The sequence below is a fragment of the Hemitrygon akajei genome, chromosome 15, assembly GCF_048418815.1.
Source record: "Hemitrygon akajei chromosome 15, sHemAka1.3, whole genome shotgun sequence".
Classification (NCBI taxonomy): domain Eukaryota; kingdom Metazoa; phylum Chordata; class Chondrichthyes; order Myliobatiformes; family Dasyatidae; genus Hemitrygon; species Hemitrygon akajei.
This window is the reverse complement of record NC_133138.1, coordinates 47,788,273-47,808,309: the sequence shown is the minus strand read 5'-3', so window position 1 is coordinate 47,808,309 and position 20,037 is coordinate 47,788,273. Positions and strand designations below refer to the sequence as shown.

Below are 20,037 nucleotides of genomic sequence, written 5' to 3'. Positions count from 1 at the left end.
ACATCGATCTGTTGTTGCCTGTCACAGCTGCTGTCTGAATGTCCTCACTGAGCTGGAGCCAGTACTCATTTGCACACTGCCTTGCAGTCTGTTGCACTTTGCTTCTAGCAGCTCGAAGTGCCTGGAGTGTTTGGTTAGATGGTAAGCGCTTGTACTCTGTGAGAGCTGCACGCTTGGCTTCAATGATAACAGGAGTCATGATGTTACACTTTGCCTCAAACCAGTCACTGCTCTTTGTGGTCTTTCTTCCAAAGATAGAGGGTGCTGATTCGCGGATAGTGTTGCAAAGGTATGACCATTGTTCTGTTGCAGTATCTCCATGTGAGGAGGTAGTCATAGCACCCTGTACTGACTTGGCAAACTGGTCAATCTTTTCTGACTGTTTCATCTCTGTTGTGTTGATACGAAGTTTTCCAGTTTGTTTGGAGTGTCTTGGTCTATGTCGCTTTCATCGACTTGACCAAGGCGTTTGACCTTGTCAGCAGGGATGAGCTCTTTCAGATTCTCCTCAAGATCGGCTGGGCTACTGTTCAGTACGATGGCAGCTCATCAGAACTCTTCACTATTCATAGTGGAGTCAAATAAGGATGCGTGTTGGCCCCAACATTATTCGGCATCTTTTTCTCTATGCTATTGAAGCACGCGTTTGGGATGTTGACAGAAGGCATCTACATGCACACCAGGTCTGATAGGTGGCTGTTCAACCCTGCGTGCCTGAGAGCAAGAACAAAGGTGCGAAAGATCTTAATATGTGACATGCTCTTTGCCGATGACGCTGCTACAACCTCGCACACCAAACAGCAACTACAAACTCTCATGGACCGGTTCTCTAAGGCATGCAAGGACTTCGGACTTACCATCAGCCTAAAGAAAACAAATGACTTTGCCCAGAACGTAGTGGGGACACCAGTCATTACCATCGACATTTATGATCTAGAAGTGGTCCATGAGTTCACATACTTGGGATCGACCATCGATGCTGAAATCAATAGGCGTAGCGGCAAAGCAACATCGATCTTTGCTCGACTCTCCTCGCAGGTCTGGGAGAATCCAAAACTCGCTACAAAGACCAAGACTGCTGTGTACATTGCATGCGTTATCAGCACCCTCCTGTACGGTAGCGAGACTTGGACCATCTACTCCAAACAGGAGAGGAAACTCACTAGTTCTCACCTGCGCAGCCTTCACCGCTTCCTCGGCATAACCTGGAGAGACAAAGTCCCAAACTCTGAGGTCCTCTCCCGCACTGGACTTCCCACAATGTCCACACTTTTAAGACAATGCAGACTGTGCTGGCTGGGCCGTGTTTGTCAAATGAAGGATGGTAGACTGCCAAAGGACATCCTCTACGGAGAACTAGCAACAGGCAAGAGGAACGTTGGTAGAGCCCAGCTTCGCTTCAAGGACCTCTGCAAGCGCGACATGAAAGCCTTGAAAATTAACACAGAGTGCTGGGAGGATACAGCAGATGACCGCATCAAATAGCGAGGTACTCTTCAGCAATACCTAGAGCAAGGTGAAAGAGTGACCCTGAGTCAGTTTGAGGAGCGGAGAGCACAGCGGACAACAATTCCACAACACCCTACACATGCAGCAACTGTGTCAGAGCCTGCCGTTCCAGGATTGGCCTCAATAGCCACAGTCAACGCTGCTCGACGAACCAGTGACTACCAGAGGCACAGTACCCATGGTTGACCACGACCTCCATTACTATTTTTTCAACAGCCTTGTATTCCAGCACCTGTCACCTATTGTAGAGTAAATGCAGCTTTGTTTAAGCTATAGGAACATGTTTTTATCATGTTGTTTTAATGTCCAGTGCATTGCTTGTTTTATTTTTTGGATGCATGGATTTTTCTGCCATACAGACCATCTTGCATTATCTTGACTGTCATGCTTTGCCTCAGTTGCAATTCCTTTATAATTTAAAGTAACTCATCCCAGCTAAGATAACCAATCATTGTTCGTTGCAGAGCTGAATCTCTTCAGTGCACAATTGTTGTGGATTCTGGATATGAAATCCTGGAATAATTTGTTACTTTAGTTTCTCAGCTTGAATGTTTCATTATTTATGCTGTTTTTTTTAATTGGAACTGTTACTTTGTTTTTCTGTTATGTAGTTTCCTTTTAAAGTTCTGTACTAATATTTTGTGCTTACCTTGATGCATTTCAATTTCTCTGCTTCACTACTGTCCTATCGTGGTAGTCTGCGATGGCCCTGTTATAAGACCAGTTACATTGTCTAGAGCAGTGGTTCCCAACCTTTTCTATGCCCCACACCCCTAGGAAATGTTTGATTAATGTTCACACCCCCTACAAAAGTAATATCACATTTGAAGATGAAGAAGTCTAATTTCTAATTTTTGAACCACGTACAATTCTGCCGGTGAACAAATTGAACTTAAAAAAATAAGCTTTTAACTCAGTGCATAAAATGCAAATATAAATTGAGCAATCGGATTCTAATTTATTCAGAAAAAATTGTAAACAGCAAAATCAATCCCAATTGTGAACATAAAATTCAACGACTTCTTTGCTCCTGCTTCTCATTCATGATTTTGTCAAAATGTGGAACTATCTTGCTAACTGCAATCCGCAGGTCTGCCTGTGGATCCAGGTGGTTCCTAGATTTTGTCTTGATTGACAAAAGTGAACTGAATCCAGATTCACCCACGTATGTTGTTGCAAATGGAATGAGGACACGGAGTGCTTTTCCACCAAGTCTTAGGAACATATCCAGTGCTACACACCAAAACTCCTCCAAAGTCTTGCTTTCAAATTGCATTTCAAGAGCTCAATTTGTCCGCAAATCTGTAAGATCTTCCTTCAGCTCTTCATCATCTGACATTTTCTCCAAATTGTAGGAATAGGGATTCATGATCCATTCTTCTGAAATCTTCAGGTCTCCAGCAGCAAAATATCCATCAAACAATTCTGACAGCATTTCCAAATGTGCCACGATTTCTTCACGCACAGTAGGAGTTATGGATCCAGCATCATCAACCATTTCTTCTAGTGAAGGAAAATTTGAGAGACTGCTTCTTTCCATCCTTTGACGCCAAAGACATAACTTTTCTTTGAAGGCATTCAACTTTTCACAAGCCTTCAATATGTTTATCCCTTTTCCTTGAAGAGAAACACTCAGGTCATTCATACAAGTGAAAATGTCAGCTAAGTAAACCAGCATTTGGGCGAATTCCTGTGATTCCATTGCCCCAACCAGATCACATTCACACTCCTCCAGGAAAAACTTTGATTTCTTCCCACAGTTCAAAGAAGCGTGTTAAAGCTTCGTGACAACCAATGGACTTCTGTGTGGAAAAGCAAAACTGAATACTCACTTCCCAGATCCTCACAAAATGATTTGAAGATGCAATGGTTCAAAGCACGCCCCCTGATCCAGTTGATGATCTTCACACAAGTATCAAGGACTTTCTTCAAATTTGGAGGCAATATTTTTGATGCCAAAGCATGCCAATGAAGAAAACAATGGGTAACTTGCAAGTCTGGAATCTCCTTTTTCATCAATGCAGAAAAGCCAGATTTATTTCCAAGCATTGCAGGTGCCCCGTCAGTGCACACAGAACCAATGACTTTGATATCTAAATCATGTTTGGCAAAGAAGTCTTTCACCAGCTGCATCACATCCTTTGCAGTTGTGAAGCAGTTGTATCCTTTCCTTTCGGTTAGTCCTGACGAAGGGTCTCGGCCCGAAACGTCGACAGCGCTTCTCCCTATAGATGCTGCCTAGCCTGCTGTGTTCTACCAGCATTTTGTGTGTGTTGTTCTTTGCAGTTGTGTTTGTTTTCAGATCTTTACAAAACAGGAAATCTTCCTTCACAGCACCATCATTGACATACCTCACTAATGTGATGAGTTGACTACAACTGGAGACATCAGTTGACTCATCCAACTGAATAGAGATTTTAAGAGGACTTGCTCTGACATCTGAGATGACTTGATTCAAAATATCTTCACTCAAATCACTGATTCGGTTGTGAGTGACATTATTTGATAGGGGCACCTGTTCAAATTTTTTTCTTGCTTCTTTGACCAGGATAATTGTTGCCATTTCCAGTGCACATGGCTTGATGAGATCTTCCGCAATTGTATGGGGCTTCTTGGATTTGGCCACTTAATATGCCACTTGGTATGAAGCAAGAAGTAGTGGTTTTTCAACAGAAACAAAACCTAATTTTGGAAGAGTTCCTTGTGAATCAAAATGAACTCTTTTGATTTTCAATGACCCAACATCATGTCCTTCAACATCAGCTCCACCATGCTTGATCTTGAAGTGCTCTTGAAGCTTGGACGGCTTCAAATTTGAGTTGGAAAACACAACGCTACAAAGAATGCACTGGTGTTTTTGCAAGCCATCATTTCCTGTTGTGCAAGTGAAACCAAAGCACACATAGTCATCATTCCATTTCCTTCTTTTTGACGTGATGAAGGGTTAATGAAGGGTTAAGGGTAAAGAGAAAAATATGAGCTAATATGAGAAAAACTACCTGACTAAGTCAGGGATGACCGCTTTACTCAACCAGACACGCCTATAGCAAAGTATCGCGAGAAATACGCTTTCGAATATTATATTACGACAATATCTGCGGTTACGCCGAGATATATTGTCAGGTGGCAATGCTACGGGGACGCGACGCGACTTATTAGGCTACTCTGTACTGAATTTACACACCTATTTCCGATGATTACCGGAGATATGAACTCCCATCACACAATTCAAAGTCCTCGGTGTTAACCATGATACCTCCTCAACTAACACAATTCAAAATTATCAACGATTCAAGAAAAAAACCTTTGAAATTCAAAAACTTCTGTAATGCATTGAGACAAATATGAATGAATGACTTCAGCTGCTTTTTAACAAAATACGGCTTTTTAAAATTATATAATTGAGTAATTTACCTACTGTCTGCAGGTTTGGTTTTAACGTGAAGTCGTAACTCGATGGTTGATTCTGGATGTATAAACATTTTGGCATTATGAGATGATTTTTAACTCTGAGATGTAACCTTCTAGCTAATATTGATGAGACTCCTCAACTCTGAGGTGCAACTTCCCAGGTAACACTAATGAGAATCCTCAATGCTGACGCAGGCAGCGGGAGACTGGAGTGTGCTTGGGACAAACGTTACTATCACTTCTCAAGGCACACTGGCAGTTGGCTGAATGATGACTCGTGACTCGTCACTCAAGGACACAAGCCACTCTTTGTCGCACCCCCTGAAATTCCAGGTGGGGAACCCCTGGTCTAGAGATACCTTAGAGGCACTGTAGCTGGTTATATAATTAGCACAACATCGCTCTTCCTTCTTCTCCACTTCTATTTTGTTCAGCAGGCTTCTTTCTCACATCTTCAATTTTATCCCACTCATCCTTTACCTTAATGTTATTTCAGTCTTTGCAGTGAATTAACAGTCTGTACTTTCGATGCTTTTGTTCAACATATCTATTCACCTACACAAAATACTTGAGCAGTGCAGAGAATTGGAAGCAGATTTTGGAAAGGTGCAAAATTAAGAGGGTCATTGTCATCGGTGATTTCAACTACCCTATTATTGATTAGCACCTCTGTACTGCTAAAGGTTTAGACAGGGTAGAATTTGTTAGGTACATCCAGGAAAGATTCCTTACACATTATATAGACAGGCTGACTAGAGGAGAGGCCGTATTGGATCGGGTGCTCGGCAATGACCAAGTTAAGTGTCAGTCTCTCAGTGGGTGAGCATTGGTTGAACACTGGATCAACAGTTCTGTGCGAGCAGCATTAATCGCACGAGACAGAGCTTACATTGCCGGTAATCAGCAAGAACTCAAGAAATGCAGCTACAGTCTACGCAAAGTCATCAAGGCAGCGAAACAACAATACACAGACAAGATCAAGACACAAGTCACCACCAACAACACGTGCAGCTTATGGCAAGGTCTGCACACCATCGCAGACTTCAAAGCTAAGCACAGTGGCGCTGTCAACATTGCTGCCTCTCTCCCAGATGAGCTAAATCTTTTTTACAGTTCAGCATTCAACACCAAAATTCCCTCCAGGCTTGACGAGAAGCTCAGAGACCTCGGTCTTCACCCTGCCTTGTGCAGCTGGATCCTGGACTTCCTGTCAGATAGCTGGTAGGTGGTAAGAGTGGGCTTCCTCACCTTTGCCTCTCTGACCCTCAGCACAGGTGCCCCTCAGGGCTGTGTCCTCCTTTACTCTCTGTTTACCTAAGACTGTCGCCACCTGCTGCTCCAATCTGCTAATTAAATTTGCAGATGATACTATAATGATTAGCCTTATCTCAGATAATAATGAGGTAGCCTGACATAGTGGTGTCAAGAAAACAACCTCTCCCTCAATGTCACAAAGATAAAGGAGCTAGTCGTGGACTGTAGGAGGAACGGAGAAAAGCAAACCCCTATGACTGCAGTTAATGAATACTTTGTTTTCAGTGCTCACCAGTGAGAGGGACCTTGAAAATATGACGACGGTATAGAACAAGCTAATACGCTGGAACATGTTGACGTTAAAAAGGGGATGTGCTGGAACTTTTGGAAAAACATTAGAATAGTTAAGTCCCTGGGGCTGTACTGGATGTACTCCAGGTTACTATGAGAAGCAAGGGAAGAGGTTTTGTGCTGTAGTGTTGATATGTTTCTTGGGCACATACCGATAATTTTTTTGTGCTGGAGAATTATCTCATAGGTGCTAACAGTTTACTGGAGTTCCACCTTGATTTTCTTGTTGCCAAGGAAATGGTCATAACATTAATTGTACTAATTCAGGTCTGCCTTTGTTATACTCCTTCTGTTGCACACTTGTCTCTTGAACATGGGTTCAAGTAAATGTGGGAGTTGGAGAGGATTGAAGGGCAGAAGAATCTGGTTGATTTATCAATCACCAAATCTGGGCGGATCATCACATACTTTTTGAGCTGTCAAAGCTTTCAGTTACTCCTGAACTTGAAGACGGGTAAATTTTGACTATTTTACTGTGGACCATGCTATTGGACTTCTTAACAGCTCCTTCTCTTCCAACATGCAGGACAAAGATTTGCTTGACTTTGTCATTAAGGTCAATGTCATCAATTCTATTGCTTTGACTGTTTTTCCCTCCTTTGCCATGGCCCAGATTTCTCATATGTTTCTTCATTCTTTTGCAGCTCATTATTTTCCACTGCTTCATTGTCTCTGAGCAATTAAATATCATCATTATAAACTTGTTTTTTCAGAATTGATATACAAAGAAGTTGTGGACTGGGAGGAAAGAAATAAGAATGGTGTTATTAAGGAACAACCCTTACCTTCAGGTTGGTGGTTACTTTTGGTTTTCAATTTTATTAAATTCCTTTGGTTTGAACCTTGCTAAGACCATATTTACTGTACTTATCAATGTGAGAAACTGCAGTAAGTTACTAACATTAACATTAGACTGGATAGGTACCTGAGATAAATAATCAAATGGTTAGTATATGGAAAATAATTGTCAGTACTTTGATTGGCTGTAAGGACATGTTCTGGTTAGTAATTTGTAGTGATGAGTTGACAACTTGTGTGAAGTAGAACTTGCTTTTAAGTTTACTTGCCAGTTTTCTTTTCTGATACCCAGTAGTATCAGGTTAGTTTTAGAATTACATGAAACCTGTTTCTCTAAACCACTCCTTGTAATGCTATACAGCGTATCATTGTTAAAAATATTGGCTGGGATAATTAACTGCCCAGCCTTTGTTTGATCCACCCACTGTCATCATTTGAAAGGATTGTGGAAATATGAGACATGGGTGTACCTAGGTTCCTTAAGGTTGTCATAACCAGGAAAGGAAGTGGTGATAAACTTCCACTGCCTATTAAATGTTCTCAATGGTGTCCGTCTCAAATAGCTGCTGACAACCAAATCAAGCTCCTGGCCTTCATTTGTGGCTTAACTACTAAGCCTGACAGAACTGTTTCTGCTGATAGGAGAAGGGGCAAAGGAGGGTTGCTAAAACCTGTCACTTCGGGCAGATGGGGTTCATCAGCCATGGTTGGTAGCTCATCTAGGAGAAGGAAAACTCTGATCTCAAACCTCTGCTGCCTTGCAGCTATATTCACTCAAGGGAGGGGGTGCTTCAGGAGTAAACCCCAAAGAAAAAATCAAGAGTAGGAGTCCCTATGGCAATCCCATGTTGAGTTTAACACTGACTGGCAATTTCTGTGACACTGCTGGTGCCAAACTGTATTGATCTCTGCCGTTCCTTTTGATTATTCATCTGAGTGGAGAAGGGAGCCTGCTGCATGGGTAACAGCTTGCCCTCCATATTGTACTGCCCTGACTTGGACACAGTAAGACAGCTAGGACACAACATCCATGGTCGACCAATGGGTGTTAAAACCATGTCTGGATAGGTTAAGTTAATATTGCACAGAAACAGAACCTTCAGCCCAACTGATCAATACTGACCCCAGCATCCTCCCTGATAAACACACAAAATGCTGAAGGCCAGGCAGCATCTATGGAAAAGAATATACAGTCGATGCTTCGGGTTAAGACCCTTCGTCAGGACTCCTAATGAAAGGTCTCAGTTTGAAATGTCAACTGTTTATTCATTTCCATAGATGCTGCCTAACCTGCTAAGTTATTCCAGCATTGGATTTCCAGCATCTGCAGATTTTCTCATGTTTGTGATCCTCCCTGCTAGTCACAGTTACCCACGTTTGGTTCTTAACCCTCCAAGTTCTTCCCCTGCATGTACCTATCCACATGCGTCATCTAAATGCTGTAACTGTACCTGCTTGACTGTTTCTTCTGGAGGTTACTTCTCAGATCTCCTTTACACCCTTCCCCTCTTATCTTGTATTTGTGCCTTCTAGTTTTGGACTCCCCAACCCTAGGAAAAAGACTATTACCATCCATCTTATCCATACCCTTCATGATTTAATAAATCTATAAGGTCACTTGTCAATCTCTTATGCCCAAAGGAATAAAGATCTAGCGTGACCAACTTCTCTCTATAACTAAGTTCCTCTAGTTCAGAGTGCATCCTCGTATATTTCTCCTGCACCCTCTCCAGCTTGATAATGTCTTTTGTATAAGGCAGTAACTAAAATTGCACACAATATTCCAAGAGCAGCCACACCAGTGACATGTAGCAGCAAATGATGTCCCTGCTCCCAAACACATGCTCCAACTGATGAATTGAATTGACTTTATTACTTACTTCCTTCATATACATAGGAGTAAAAAATCTTCACGTTACTTCTCTGTCTAAATGTGCAGTTTATAGTAATTTATAATAAATAGCATATACAACAGGACAGTCTGGAATATAGAAATACATTTGTGTCAGTATGAATTAAGCAGTCTAATGGACTGGTGGAAGAAGCTGTTTCAGAGCCTGTTGGTCCTGCCTTCTATGCTGCAGTACCATTTCCCGGATGGTAGCAGCTGGAACAGTTTGTGGTCATGGTGTCTTGGGTTCCTAATGATCCTTTGGGCCCTTTTTACACACCTGTCTCTGTAAATGTCCTCAATAGTGGGAAGTTCACATCTACAGATGCACTGGGCTGTCCGCACCACTCTCTGCAGAGTCCTGCGATTGAGAGAGGTACTGTTCCCATACCAGGCAGTGATGCAGCTAGTCCGGATGCTCTCAATTGTGCCCCTATAGAAAGTTCTTAGGATTTGGGGGCCCAAGGGGTGCTGTTGTACCTTTTTCACCACACAGCCGGTCTGTACAGACCACGTGAGATTCTCAGTGCTGAGGAACTTGAAGCTGTTCACCTTCTCAACCCCAGATTCATTGATGTTAATAGGGGCTAGCCTGTCTCCATTTAGCCAGCATGCTAAACATCTTCACAGCCCTGTTGTGTGGTTTCTTTCAGCGAACTATGCACCCTATTAATACCCCTTATAATTTTGTATACATCTATCAAATCTCCTCTCAATCTTCTACACTCCAAGAAATAAAATCCTAACCTATTCAATCCTTCCTTATAACTCAGGTCCTCCAGACCCGGCAATATCCTTGTAAATTTTCTCTGTACTCTTTCAATCTTGCTTATTGCTCATCAGCCAGGGATACTTCACCCTAACAGGAACTTGCTGCCTCTGGACTCCTAATATGATCCTTTTAAAATTCTCCCACTTGCCAACTGTTCCTTTGCCTTTATGGCCCCAGGTCGATCCTGCCGACTAGCCTCAAGGTTGGCCCTTCTCCAGTTCAGGACTTCAATCTGTAGAAGTGGTTTATCTATTTGCATAACTATTTAAAACTAATAGACTTGTATTTACTGGATCCAAAGTGCTCCCCAACTGCCAGTTCAGTTACATGCTCCCCTCATTCCCTAAGAGAAGGTTCCTCTATTTATTGTGAGTCTTAAAGTAATAGAACTATAGAACACTGTAGCACCAAAACAGGCCATTTGACCCTTTAGTCTATGTCAAATTATTAATCTGCCTGGTTGCATCGTCCTGTATCTGGATCATAGCCATCCATACCTCTCTCATCCAAGTATCAATCCAAATTTCTCTTAAGTGTTGAAATCAAACCAGAGTCCACCACTTCTGCTGGCAGCAAGTTCCACACTCTCACCATTGTCTCGAGTGAAGAAGTTCCTCCTCATATTTTCCTTAAATAGTTCATCTTTCACTCTTAATCCATGACCTTTAGTTCTCGTCTGCCCCAACCTTGGTGGAAAAAGCCTGCTTGCATTTACCCTGTCTATACCTCCCATAATTTTGTACACCTTTATCAATTCATTCTTCTATGTTCTAGGGAATAAAGTCCTAACCTTCTATTCAAGGTTTCTCTGTAACAAAGGTCCTGAAGTCATGGCAACACTCTTGGAAATTTTTTTCTGCACTCTTTCAATCTTATTGATATCTTTCTGTAGATAGTTGATCAGAACTGCACAAAATATTCCAATTAGGCCTCATTCATATCTTGTGCAACTTCAACATAACATCCTCTGTACTCTGATTTATGAAGACCAATATGTCAAAAGCTCTCCTTATGACCCTATCTGCTTGTGACACCACTTTCAATGAACATGACTCCATATTCTTAGGTTTCTCTGTTCTACTGCACTTCTCAATTCCCTTCTGCTCACCATATAAGTCCTACCCTGGTTTTTCATCCCAAAGTTTAACACCTTACATTTGTCCATATTAAATTCCATCATCTCTGTCTTGAATGTACAACCCCTCTTTGGTTGTCTGGGTGGTCCAGTCGATACTAGGAAAATCTCACTAGCATACTCAAGAATATTCTCTCAAGCACTGTTGTTTTGTCCTTCCTTGTTAAAAGTGCAACCTCTCTCCACTCCTACTTGTTCTTCTGTCACACCTAAAGCATCAATATCCCAGCACATTGAGCTGTCAGTCCTGTACTTCTGTCAGCCACATTTCTGCTATGGTCACAATATCCCAATCTTTGGAGGCAATCCACACCCAGTGTACGTCTACCTTACCAGGTAAGCTGTGTGTATTGAAATTGATCCAGCTTAAAGCAGTGGTCTTATCTGTCCTTTTACTGTGAACCAGACTATCCTGATTGTGACCCACCATACTGCCAATAATGTACTGCAAAGGCTTTATTCATTAACTTCTAAGAGCATGTTGTTTCAGTACAACATTTTTAAGACCTTTTGAATCTTTTTCACCACTTCATTGGGACAGTGGGGTCCAAGGTGAATGGAACTGTTTGGTAGCTCCTTCTGCTGTTCTGAATGTTACAGATATTGAGGGTTTATAATTCTCTACAAGTAGGTGTGTTTGAATGAAAAGTAGACCCAGGTATTTGGAATTGAGCAACTTCGAATTTAATGTAAGTACTGTATTGGAAGGAACAAACAAAAGCTACTTTTATACAAAAGCTGAAATTCATAGTTTGCTAAATTCAGAGCCATGTTCTTCATGGAAGAACATTCTTCATTCTTCTCTGGGTTGTAATAGCTACTAAGTTTTTGTCAGTACAGGTGGCCCCCATTTTTCGAACGTTCACTTTACGACAGCTTGCTGTTATGAAAGACCTACATTAGTACCTGTTTTTGCTAACCAAAGAGGATTTTCACTTTTATGGGGAAAAAAAGACGCCTGTTTTATATGTGTGTTTACCCCAAGAAAGACTACCGTGACCGTGAAGCTTTGTGCGGGCAGTTGTGTGTGCATGCGTGTATGTGCCGATTTTTTTTTTTTTCTCTCCACATCGATTTTGGCTCACTGTCTTCCCGATTTTGCTAAGTGAAACTACACTGTACATACAATATTTCTACTTTATATAGGCTGTATATTTATCATATCATTCCTGCTTTTACTATATGTTCGTGTTATTTTAGGTTTTATGTTATTTGTTTTGATTTGGTAGGTTTTTTTTTGGGTCTGGGAATGCTCAGAAATTTTTCCCATGTAAATTAATGGAAATTGCTTCTTTGCGTTACGACATTTGGGTTTACAAACGGTTTCATAGGAACGCTCTACCTTCAGATAGCGGGGAAACCTGTACTGTGCATTAATGCAAAAAAAAGACTGAAGTGATTCCTGCAACAAACAGAAAATGCCTGTGATAACAGAAGTTCGGCAAGTTGATGACTTGCATGTTAATTGTTTTTCCAAATATTAGAAAACTTGTAAATAGATTAAACATTAAGTATTTATGTGTAACTGCTAGATTTACTTTAAACTAAGTAAATAAAACAGATTGCTGTTTCATCACAAGTTTTTGAAGATTTACTTTATTTGTCAAATGTACATCAAAACGTACAAGGAAATGCATTGTTTGCGTCAATTACCAACGCAGTTAAGGTGTGCTGGGGGAGCCTGCAGATTCAACATGGCATGCCCACACTTACTAACCCTAACTTGTATATCTTTTGGAACATTGGAAGACACTGGAGTAGCCGAGGGGAAACTCGCGTGGTCACAGGGAAAACATATAAGCTCCTTACAGACAGTAGCGAGAATTGAACCCTGATCACTGCTGCTTTAAAGTGTTATGTGAACCACTACGCTGCACCCTTGCACCACACAACTCCTACTCCAGTGCAGAAAAATATGATGTATTTTTCTCCTGAAAGTGTGGCCATCTTAGTATATTCTAAATTGTGGACAGCAGGGTGTTGTTGCATTGAATCCCAAGCCACTACATTGGTCGGTCTCTGTTATCGTACTTCTACTGATTTATTTATTTTTAAGTCATCCTTTAGTTTCTTAAATGTTTCCTAATTTACCAGTAGTTGTCACAACAGTTTATACCTTTCATTCACACAAAGCCTTTGCTAGTTTGACATATCCAATTTTATAAGGATTACTGCAGCACTATTTTTAAAGGCCCATTTTTTTTTTAAACTTGTACTTTGTTCTGATTGTAATTGTTATTTGGAGGCTTGTAGACTGGTCCTACCAGAAGCTTCTTTTTCACAATGTAAACTGATTCTACCTTTTGCACTTTGTGCCAAGATACCGTAGATGTCGGATTATAAGCCGCTACTTTTTTCCCACATTTTGAACAGCTTTGAACACTGCGGCCTTTAATACGGGGCGACTAATGCATGATTTTTTTCAAGCCGCCCAAAACATTTTGCCTCGTAACAGTAGACCAATAAAATTGATGAGTAGTTCACAGAGGTCCAATGAAATTGTACGATAAATCAAGCGCACTTTCACAATTAAATTATTGTAAATCAGTCATTTGTACTCACCCTCATCAACATGGAAAACACTCGAAGAAAAGCATTGTGCTGCCTTTATGGCAGTTATTTAGTTTATAATATTTTCGCTTAGTAATTCATTTTCTAGTTAAAGTTAGAAGTGTTTTAACTATATTTGTTTTCTGTACTACATCGCGGGATGCTATGACGTCACACCCGGTTTCGCCGCGTCTTGTGGGAAAAATGCCAGTTTGCGATAAACGGGAAGGAGGGGGGGAGCGCATTACGCGAGCGGCATTGGATCTGAGCGAACGCTGCTTTTAAGTTAAAGGCGATCAATAACTTTTCCTGGTAGGCTGCAGTATATATATTTTTTACCAGTCGTTAGGAGATATTGGAATGTTGTTCAGTAAAAAAGTATACGCAACGTATATTTAAAAGTAGCCACGTTACAGGCACGGTTCGAAAAAAAGCATTTGCAATATGTATTTGTTTATGTTACCATATGGATTTAATTAAAAGTTAAAAAATCCTCACGTGTAATATCTTTCTGTGTAAATATCTCATATTACAACGTGGGACACCTGTGGCCGAAAATCCGGTGCGGCCTAAAATCCGGTGCGGCCTATACAAGTAAAAAATTGATTTTCTTTCTAAAATTAGAGCCAGCGGCTTTTAATCAGGTGCACTCTGTAGTCCGGAATCTACGGTAGTTTAGAACTCGTACTGCTCTAACTCATTATTAGAATGTTTATCTTTTAGAGCATTGTATTTTTTTGTTTGTATAAATTATAGGAAAGGAGAAAGTATCACTCTTTCTCTTGTGAATTACCAAATAGGGTCTACACTGTCTATATCCTCTTAGCTTCTGATTATTTCTTTGTGTGGAATAAGAAATTTGAGATCTTCATTTATCTCCCTTGCAGGCATTTTAGCGTAGATAGTTTGTGTGAGTTTTGCTGTTCCTTTTCTTAAAAAGTATTCTGGGGCATGCATTTGCAAAACAATTTGCTATTTTCTCAGGTTTTATTACTTTTTTTGTTTTCTTAGAACAGATGCAGCAGTGAATAACAACAACAGTCCCTCTCAGTCTTCCTCCATCAATGACATATCATCCATGTCAACAGAGCAGACCTTGGCTTCCGATACCGACAGCAGCCTGGATGCTTCAACAGGACCACTTGATGGTTGCAGGTGATCAGCCTCCTGACTTCAAAAATGAGCATTATCAGAAAGTAACTACAACTGTTATTCTTGGCTTGAGTTGCTTTTAATTTAATGAAACCCCATTACAATGATTATATATACATATATGTTGCATGTACCACAAACATAATGCCTGTGCTTTACTGTATGATTGCCTGGTTTTGGTTACAAATAAGTCTTGTAAAATTTGAAAAGGAAATTTATAATGCAATGTATATTTGTGCAAACTGCTCTTAGCCCCAAATTCAGATGAGCAGATGTGGGAAAAATATGAAGAATATAAATGTGTGCAAAATATACCAACACTTCGTCCTCATGATCTCACACATTTGTTTAAGATTTAAGTACATTCCAAAAGTATGTAAAGGAAGCAACTAGCAGCCCTTCATATTTTCTAATCATTTCTTCACATATTCCATATGTTACTGGTATATTAATGAGCTCTAAAGATGCAATGTTGTGGACTTCAGATCTATTACGTTAATTATTTAAGCAATTATTTCTGGTAGTAGAAAGCAAGATAAAAGTTTTTGTATGATGTTGGTCTGAGCTTTTAACTTACTTTTCATTGGCTAGATTAGAATAAAGATCCAGTTTAAGACCTTGTAAAATGGATTTTCTAATTGGTCAAATGATACACTTGTAATTTGTTAGGCAAATTTGATTGTCCAAGATGACCAAGAAGGACAGAACTCAGCTTCATGTCTATAGTTTAAACGGGGGAAAAAAGAGAAAATAGCTTCTAAATTACTACGTTTTAACAAATTGCTCAGAGTTATAGTAATGATTTCCCTGTTGTGGAGGAACATTGCTAAAGCCATTTGAAAATGTTGAAATGCGGGTTTTTGAAATGAGTTCATTTGGGATTTTCAAAACGAATTCATAGAAATACAAACCCAATATTAACATTTAATGTGCCTTGTAAAGTTTTCATTGCTTGGAGAATAAGCCAAAGGTTATCATGAAAAACTTCTGTTTAGAATACTTATTGTGTATCCCACTAGAGTAAATCCATTTAGTCCAGAATAAATTGTAGTTAAAATCTATTGCCTTAAACTTATACGGCAACAACTAACCAGTATGCCTTTTTAAAACTGCACTAATGGCAAGAATTTCAACTTGCCGGTAAAGTTAAATAATTCAAACCAAAAAAAAGATTGCATTATTATGGAATGTATAGGCAAAATTTCTTCTATGATCTGTAGCAAAATTATACACTAAACTTATCAGATTTCTGAATATATTATGCACAGAGGAAGTCATCCCTATCTCTTTTGTTGGAGCGTAAATTTCTCTTAAATTTGAATAGCTCTGCTGATGCAAGTATCTGTTGTTTAACGTAAGGCCTGCCCTTATATGCTACTTGAACAAAATTGTGGTCTTCTACCAGACGGTAACTGCAAACTGAAAGAGTGGAATGGCAGGTTATTGAAGAGAGATTGTCATGAAGGTGTTTTTGGTTTTCGGCTATTATTACAAACTGGTTTTGTCAATTGAAGGTAAAAATTGAAATTAAATTAAATCTAGACATGAATTTTATAACATGTTAAATAGAATTGTTAATTTCAATATAAATAATCGCTGATTTTTTTGTGCAGATAGTATTTGAATAATTTGGCATTCTCTCTGTGCCAATGGCTTGAAAGTTACTGGTTTGGCACTTGGAAAGAGCAAAGTGGAATTGCCAAGTGCCCTCTAGCACTGTGTTTTGTCTATTTGAATATCCTAAAGCCAAGTTTTTTAGGATATTTTGTGCCTAGGGGTTATACTGTTTCAGATTCCTACCTGTTTGGAGTGGATTGACTCAAACCATCCCCGGTGCTGAATTCTGTCATTTTTGGCATTGTGTTAATTAGTGCTATAATTGAAAAAAGTAAACAGATCATTCTTTGAATGTAGGTATTTCACTTCATGCTCCACCCTGACATCTCCTCTTGCCTTAGTATGGCAAGATGTCAGGAATATGTAGGCAGGCCTGCATTTCCTGGAATAAATGAAAACCTTTGATCATGTATTTTCCTTGTAGATGTTGGAATAAACAAATTTAGCTGGCCAATATAATTTTAGGTTTTTATTGTCCTAGAATTCATAAAGGGGAGAAAAGAGGTTGAACCATTTCAGATTAGGGTTTCCCCTCCCACCTGCACTTTGCCAGTAAAACATCAGCTGATGCTGAATTTATGAGCAATAGAATTTGAAGTATAGGTAAATAAGAGAGGCTTAAGTACATGGCCTTGTCATCAGAGGACTTGGATTAAAGATCTAAATTAGCTGCAGTACATTCATCTTTGAACAAAGTGCATCTCTTAAATTGTAAATTAAAAACAAAATGCTTTGAATTAAAGATGGAGCAGTAGGTTCATGTAGTAAATAAACTCCAAACCAAAGTAGATTTTATAAGTTGTTTCACACATGTTTGCAAAATAATTTTTCTGTGTAGTGAACTAGGATGGTTAAACTCAATGTTTAAAACCTTGCTTCATAGTAAAGGCACAATTAATTTGAGCTGTGGCTTGTATAATGGAAATGTATGATTTTTTTTCCTGCAAGTCTTTAATTTTTAATCTTTGCATTACGTTGTTTAAGGATAATTTTCAATACTAACTGAATGAAATATTGCCCAGGAATGTTTGTTGTAACAAAGTTCTATCACCTGTATTTACAGTCATCATCATTATATGCCACATTGTATGACATGGGCGATCATGGTCTTTCTATGACCATGATTGTTCTTGGCAAATTTTTCTACAGAAGTGGTTTGCCATTGCTGCCTTCTGGGCAGTGTCTTTCCAGGAGGGGTGACCCCAGCCATTATCAATACTCTTCAGAGATTGTCTTCTTGGCATCAGTGATCACATAATCAGGACTTGTGATATGCACCACCTGCTCCCATGGCTTCACGTGACCCTGATGGGGGAGCTAAGCAGGTGTCTCCTTGTCCTAGGGTGACCTTCAGGCTAGCAGAGGGAAGAAGCACCTTACACCTCTTTTGGTAGAGATGTATCTCCACCCTCCCACCCAATTATTTACAGTGTATCACTGCAAATTTCCTGATAATTTAATCCAGACCCACCTGGGTTTTGACATAAATGTGTTCATTTCCTTTTTTTCTTAAGATATGTAGTTAACCTTCACTTCTGATGTTGAAGTTCTTGTTTCATGGGAAAAAATTAACAATGGTGATACAGTAGTACTAATGTTTTACAATCTAGCTTTAGTTGCAAGGTAGTACTGAAACAAGGAGATTTTAAAAGAATTTTCTCAGTAAGACTAATGAAATAGTGCCTTGTTTTATCAAAACATTTGAAATTGTTTCAGTAACTTATTTTTGGATTATGTATAGTTAATAGAAAAATAATTTTACCTTCAATTACTAGTAGTTCTGTTCAATTGACAGCAAATTAAAGCTGAGTGGAGTTAAATCATCTTTCAACTGAAATCCAATTGTTATTAGATGGATTAGCTTTAAGTGAATGAAGTCTTGCCTCAGCAACATAACTGCAGTTTGATTAGCATATAATACAAACCCTTCCCAAAATAAATTAATCACATTCAATGGAAGCTGGAAATACTTCCTAAATGTGCCACATCTGTGGAGAAATTTAAGATACTGTGGCATTTAACATTTAATGGAAAATATTGATTTGCCTTGTCACGTATGCTAGGTCTGACTTTTGGTATCTTGCTCATTTGTTATATATTAATTTTCTATAGAAGCTGCATATAAAATACTGAGTTCACATTTCCATATCCAAATTCTTTGCTTAAAAAACCTTGTATCACATTTGTCCCTTGTTTGCACTTATGAAGTATTTAAAATTTGCTAGAACTCAACTGCTCACCTGGAATGATTTTGGGGCTTTACAGTTTTGTGTCTGTTTGAGGAGTAATGTGTCTTAGAGGCAATGTTATGATGAATTGAAACAATTGCATCTTTAAGCATGTTTGTTTATAATCATTGGGTGCCTAAGCCTCATGGCAAGATTGCACAAACTGCACATGAAGGTGGTTTGCACAAAAATTTGATTTCCTTAAGCTGTTTAGAATGATTGTATTAAGATTGGAGAAAGATAAGTGTAAAGCTTTTAACTGTTTGTAGCCACTATAGGTGTATATGTATATGTTTGATCTCAGTGTGCATCAGGGCTTGACGCTAAACCAGAGCTAAATAAAATCAGTATCAATGTTTTGTCAATTTCAGGCCCCCTGCAACATAATACAATGTACAAATTGAGTTGTGAATTCTGTAGACTGCCATGTTTTTCTGTTATAGTTGTCAAAGATTAGCAGCGTCAAGGCCTGATATTTGCAAAGTGTTTTTCTGTTCATGCTCTGAGTCATTTCCATTGAGTAAGCATAATGTTGACAGAAAGGGCTGCTGTTAAATACTGGTATCCTGAAGCTGTTAATGTTACAAGTGCTTTTAAAGTAGTTACTTGAAAATGTACTTGCAACCTAACCAGCTATGTTCCATCGTCTGCCTGTTACACGGTGTTTGTGCAATAAGAGATCTTGTATATAAAGATTGTTGCCAATTGACATTCATGCTGGATTTTTTATTTTGATTTCAAGTTTGACATTAGATGGTGCTTTTTTTTGTACTGACAACAGTTCTGCTTTTTGTTTTTTTTAAGAAAAGATTTTTATAGATTACTTTGTTTTTAAAGGAACTATTATGATCAGCTAACGTCAACTGCTCCAGGATATAGAATGGTTTAAGATAAATCTGAAGGTTTTTCCAAAAGCAATTTTACCTAAGAGCCTCTCTACAGAGGATTCACATGTGAATGCAAATAAAACTGTGGTCTTCAAAAACACTGTGAATTTTTATATTTTTCCTCATAAACCACACTCATCAAATTGCCATAAAAATGTAGTGTGAATCTACATTTATATCTCAATGTTATTTGCATATTATGTTCATTTACATTTCTGAACAATGTCAATGCATGTTATTTCTGGATAGTTAAATTCAAGAAATGTATTTTCCCATAATGATTATAAAGTAGTGTAATCCTTAGAAGTTTGTCATTCCAATCACATTTTCAGTGACAAGAGGAAATATTGGTAGGATTTTAGTATTTGGTCATTGTATCGGCTCCTCCTTTCCCCTTTTTATTTTAAAAGGTCAGTCTGTATGGTATAGAATTCCATAAAATGCCACAAAAATGGGTGAGTGAAAGAGGAAGAGACTGACTT

At 39.2% G+C, this 20,037-nt stretch overlaps 1 protein-coding gene across 7 annotated transcripts in view; it reads left to right on the top strand.

Annotated features, from left to right (window-relative positions):
• Positions 1–19,655, top strand: part of LOC140739326 (mitogen-activated protein kinase 9) — a 52,672-nt gene extending 33,017 nt beyond the window's left edge. For 6 of the 7 annotated variants that reach the window (XM_073067519.1, XM_073067514.1, XM_073067517.1 and 3 more), the window contains 2 exons: positions 7,239–7,316; positions 14,688–19,655. In XM_073067519.1, the coding sequence (XP_072923620.1) occupies positions 7,239–7,316; positions 14,688–14,830 (221 nt within the window). In that variant the 3' untranslated portion in view covers positions 14,831–19,655. Of the gene's footprint in view, positions 1–7,238; positions 7,317–14,682 lie in introns of all 7 variants that reach the window. The other variant, XM_073067520.1, reaches the window with a different exon arrangement.
• Positions 19,656–20,037: the final 382 nt, after the last annotated feature.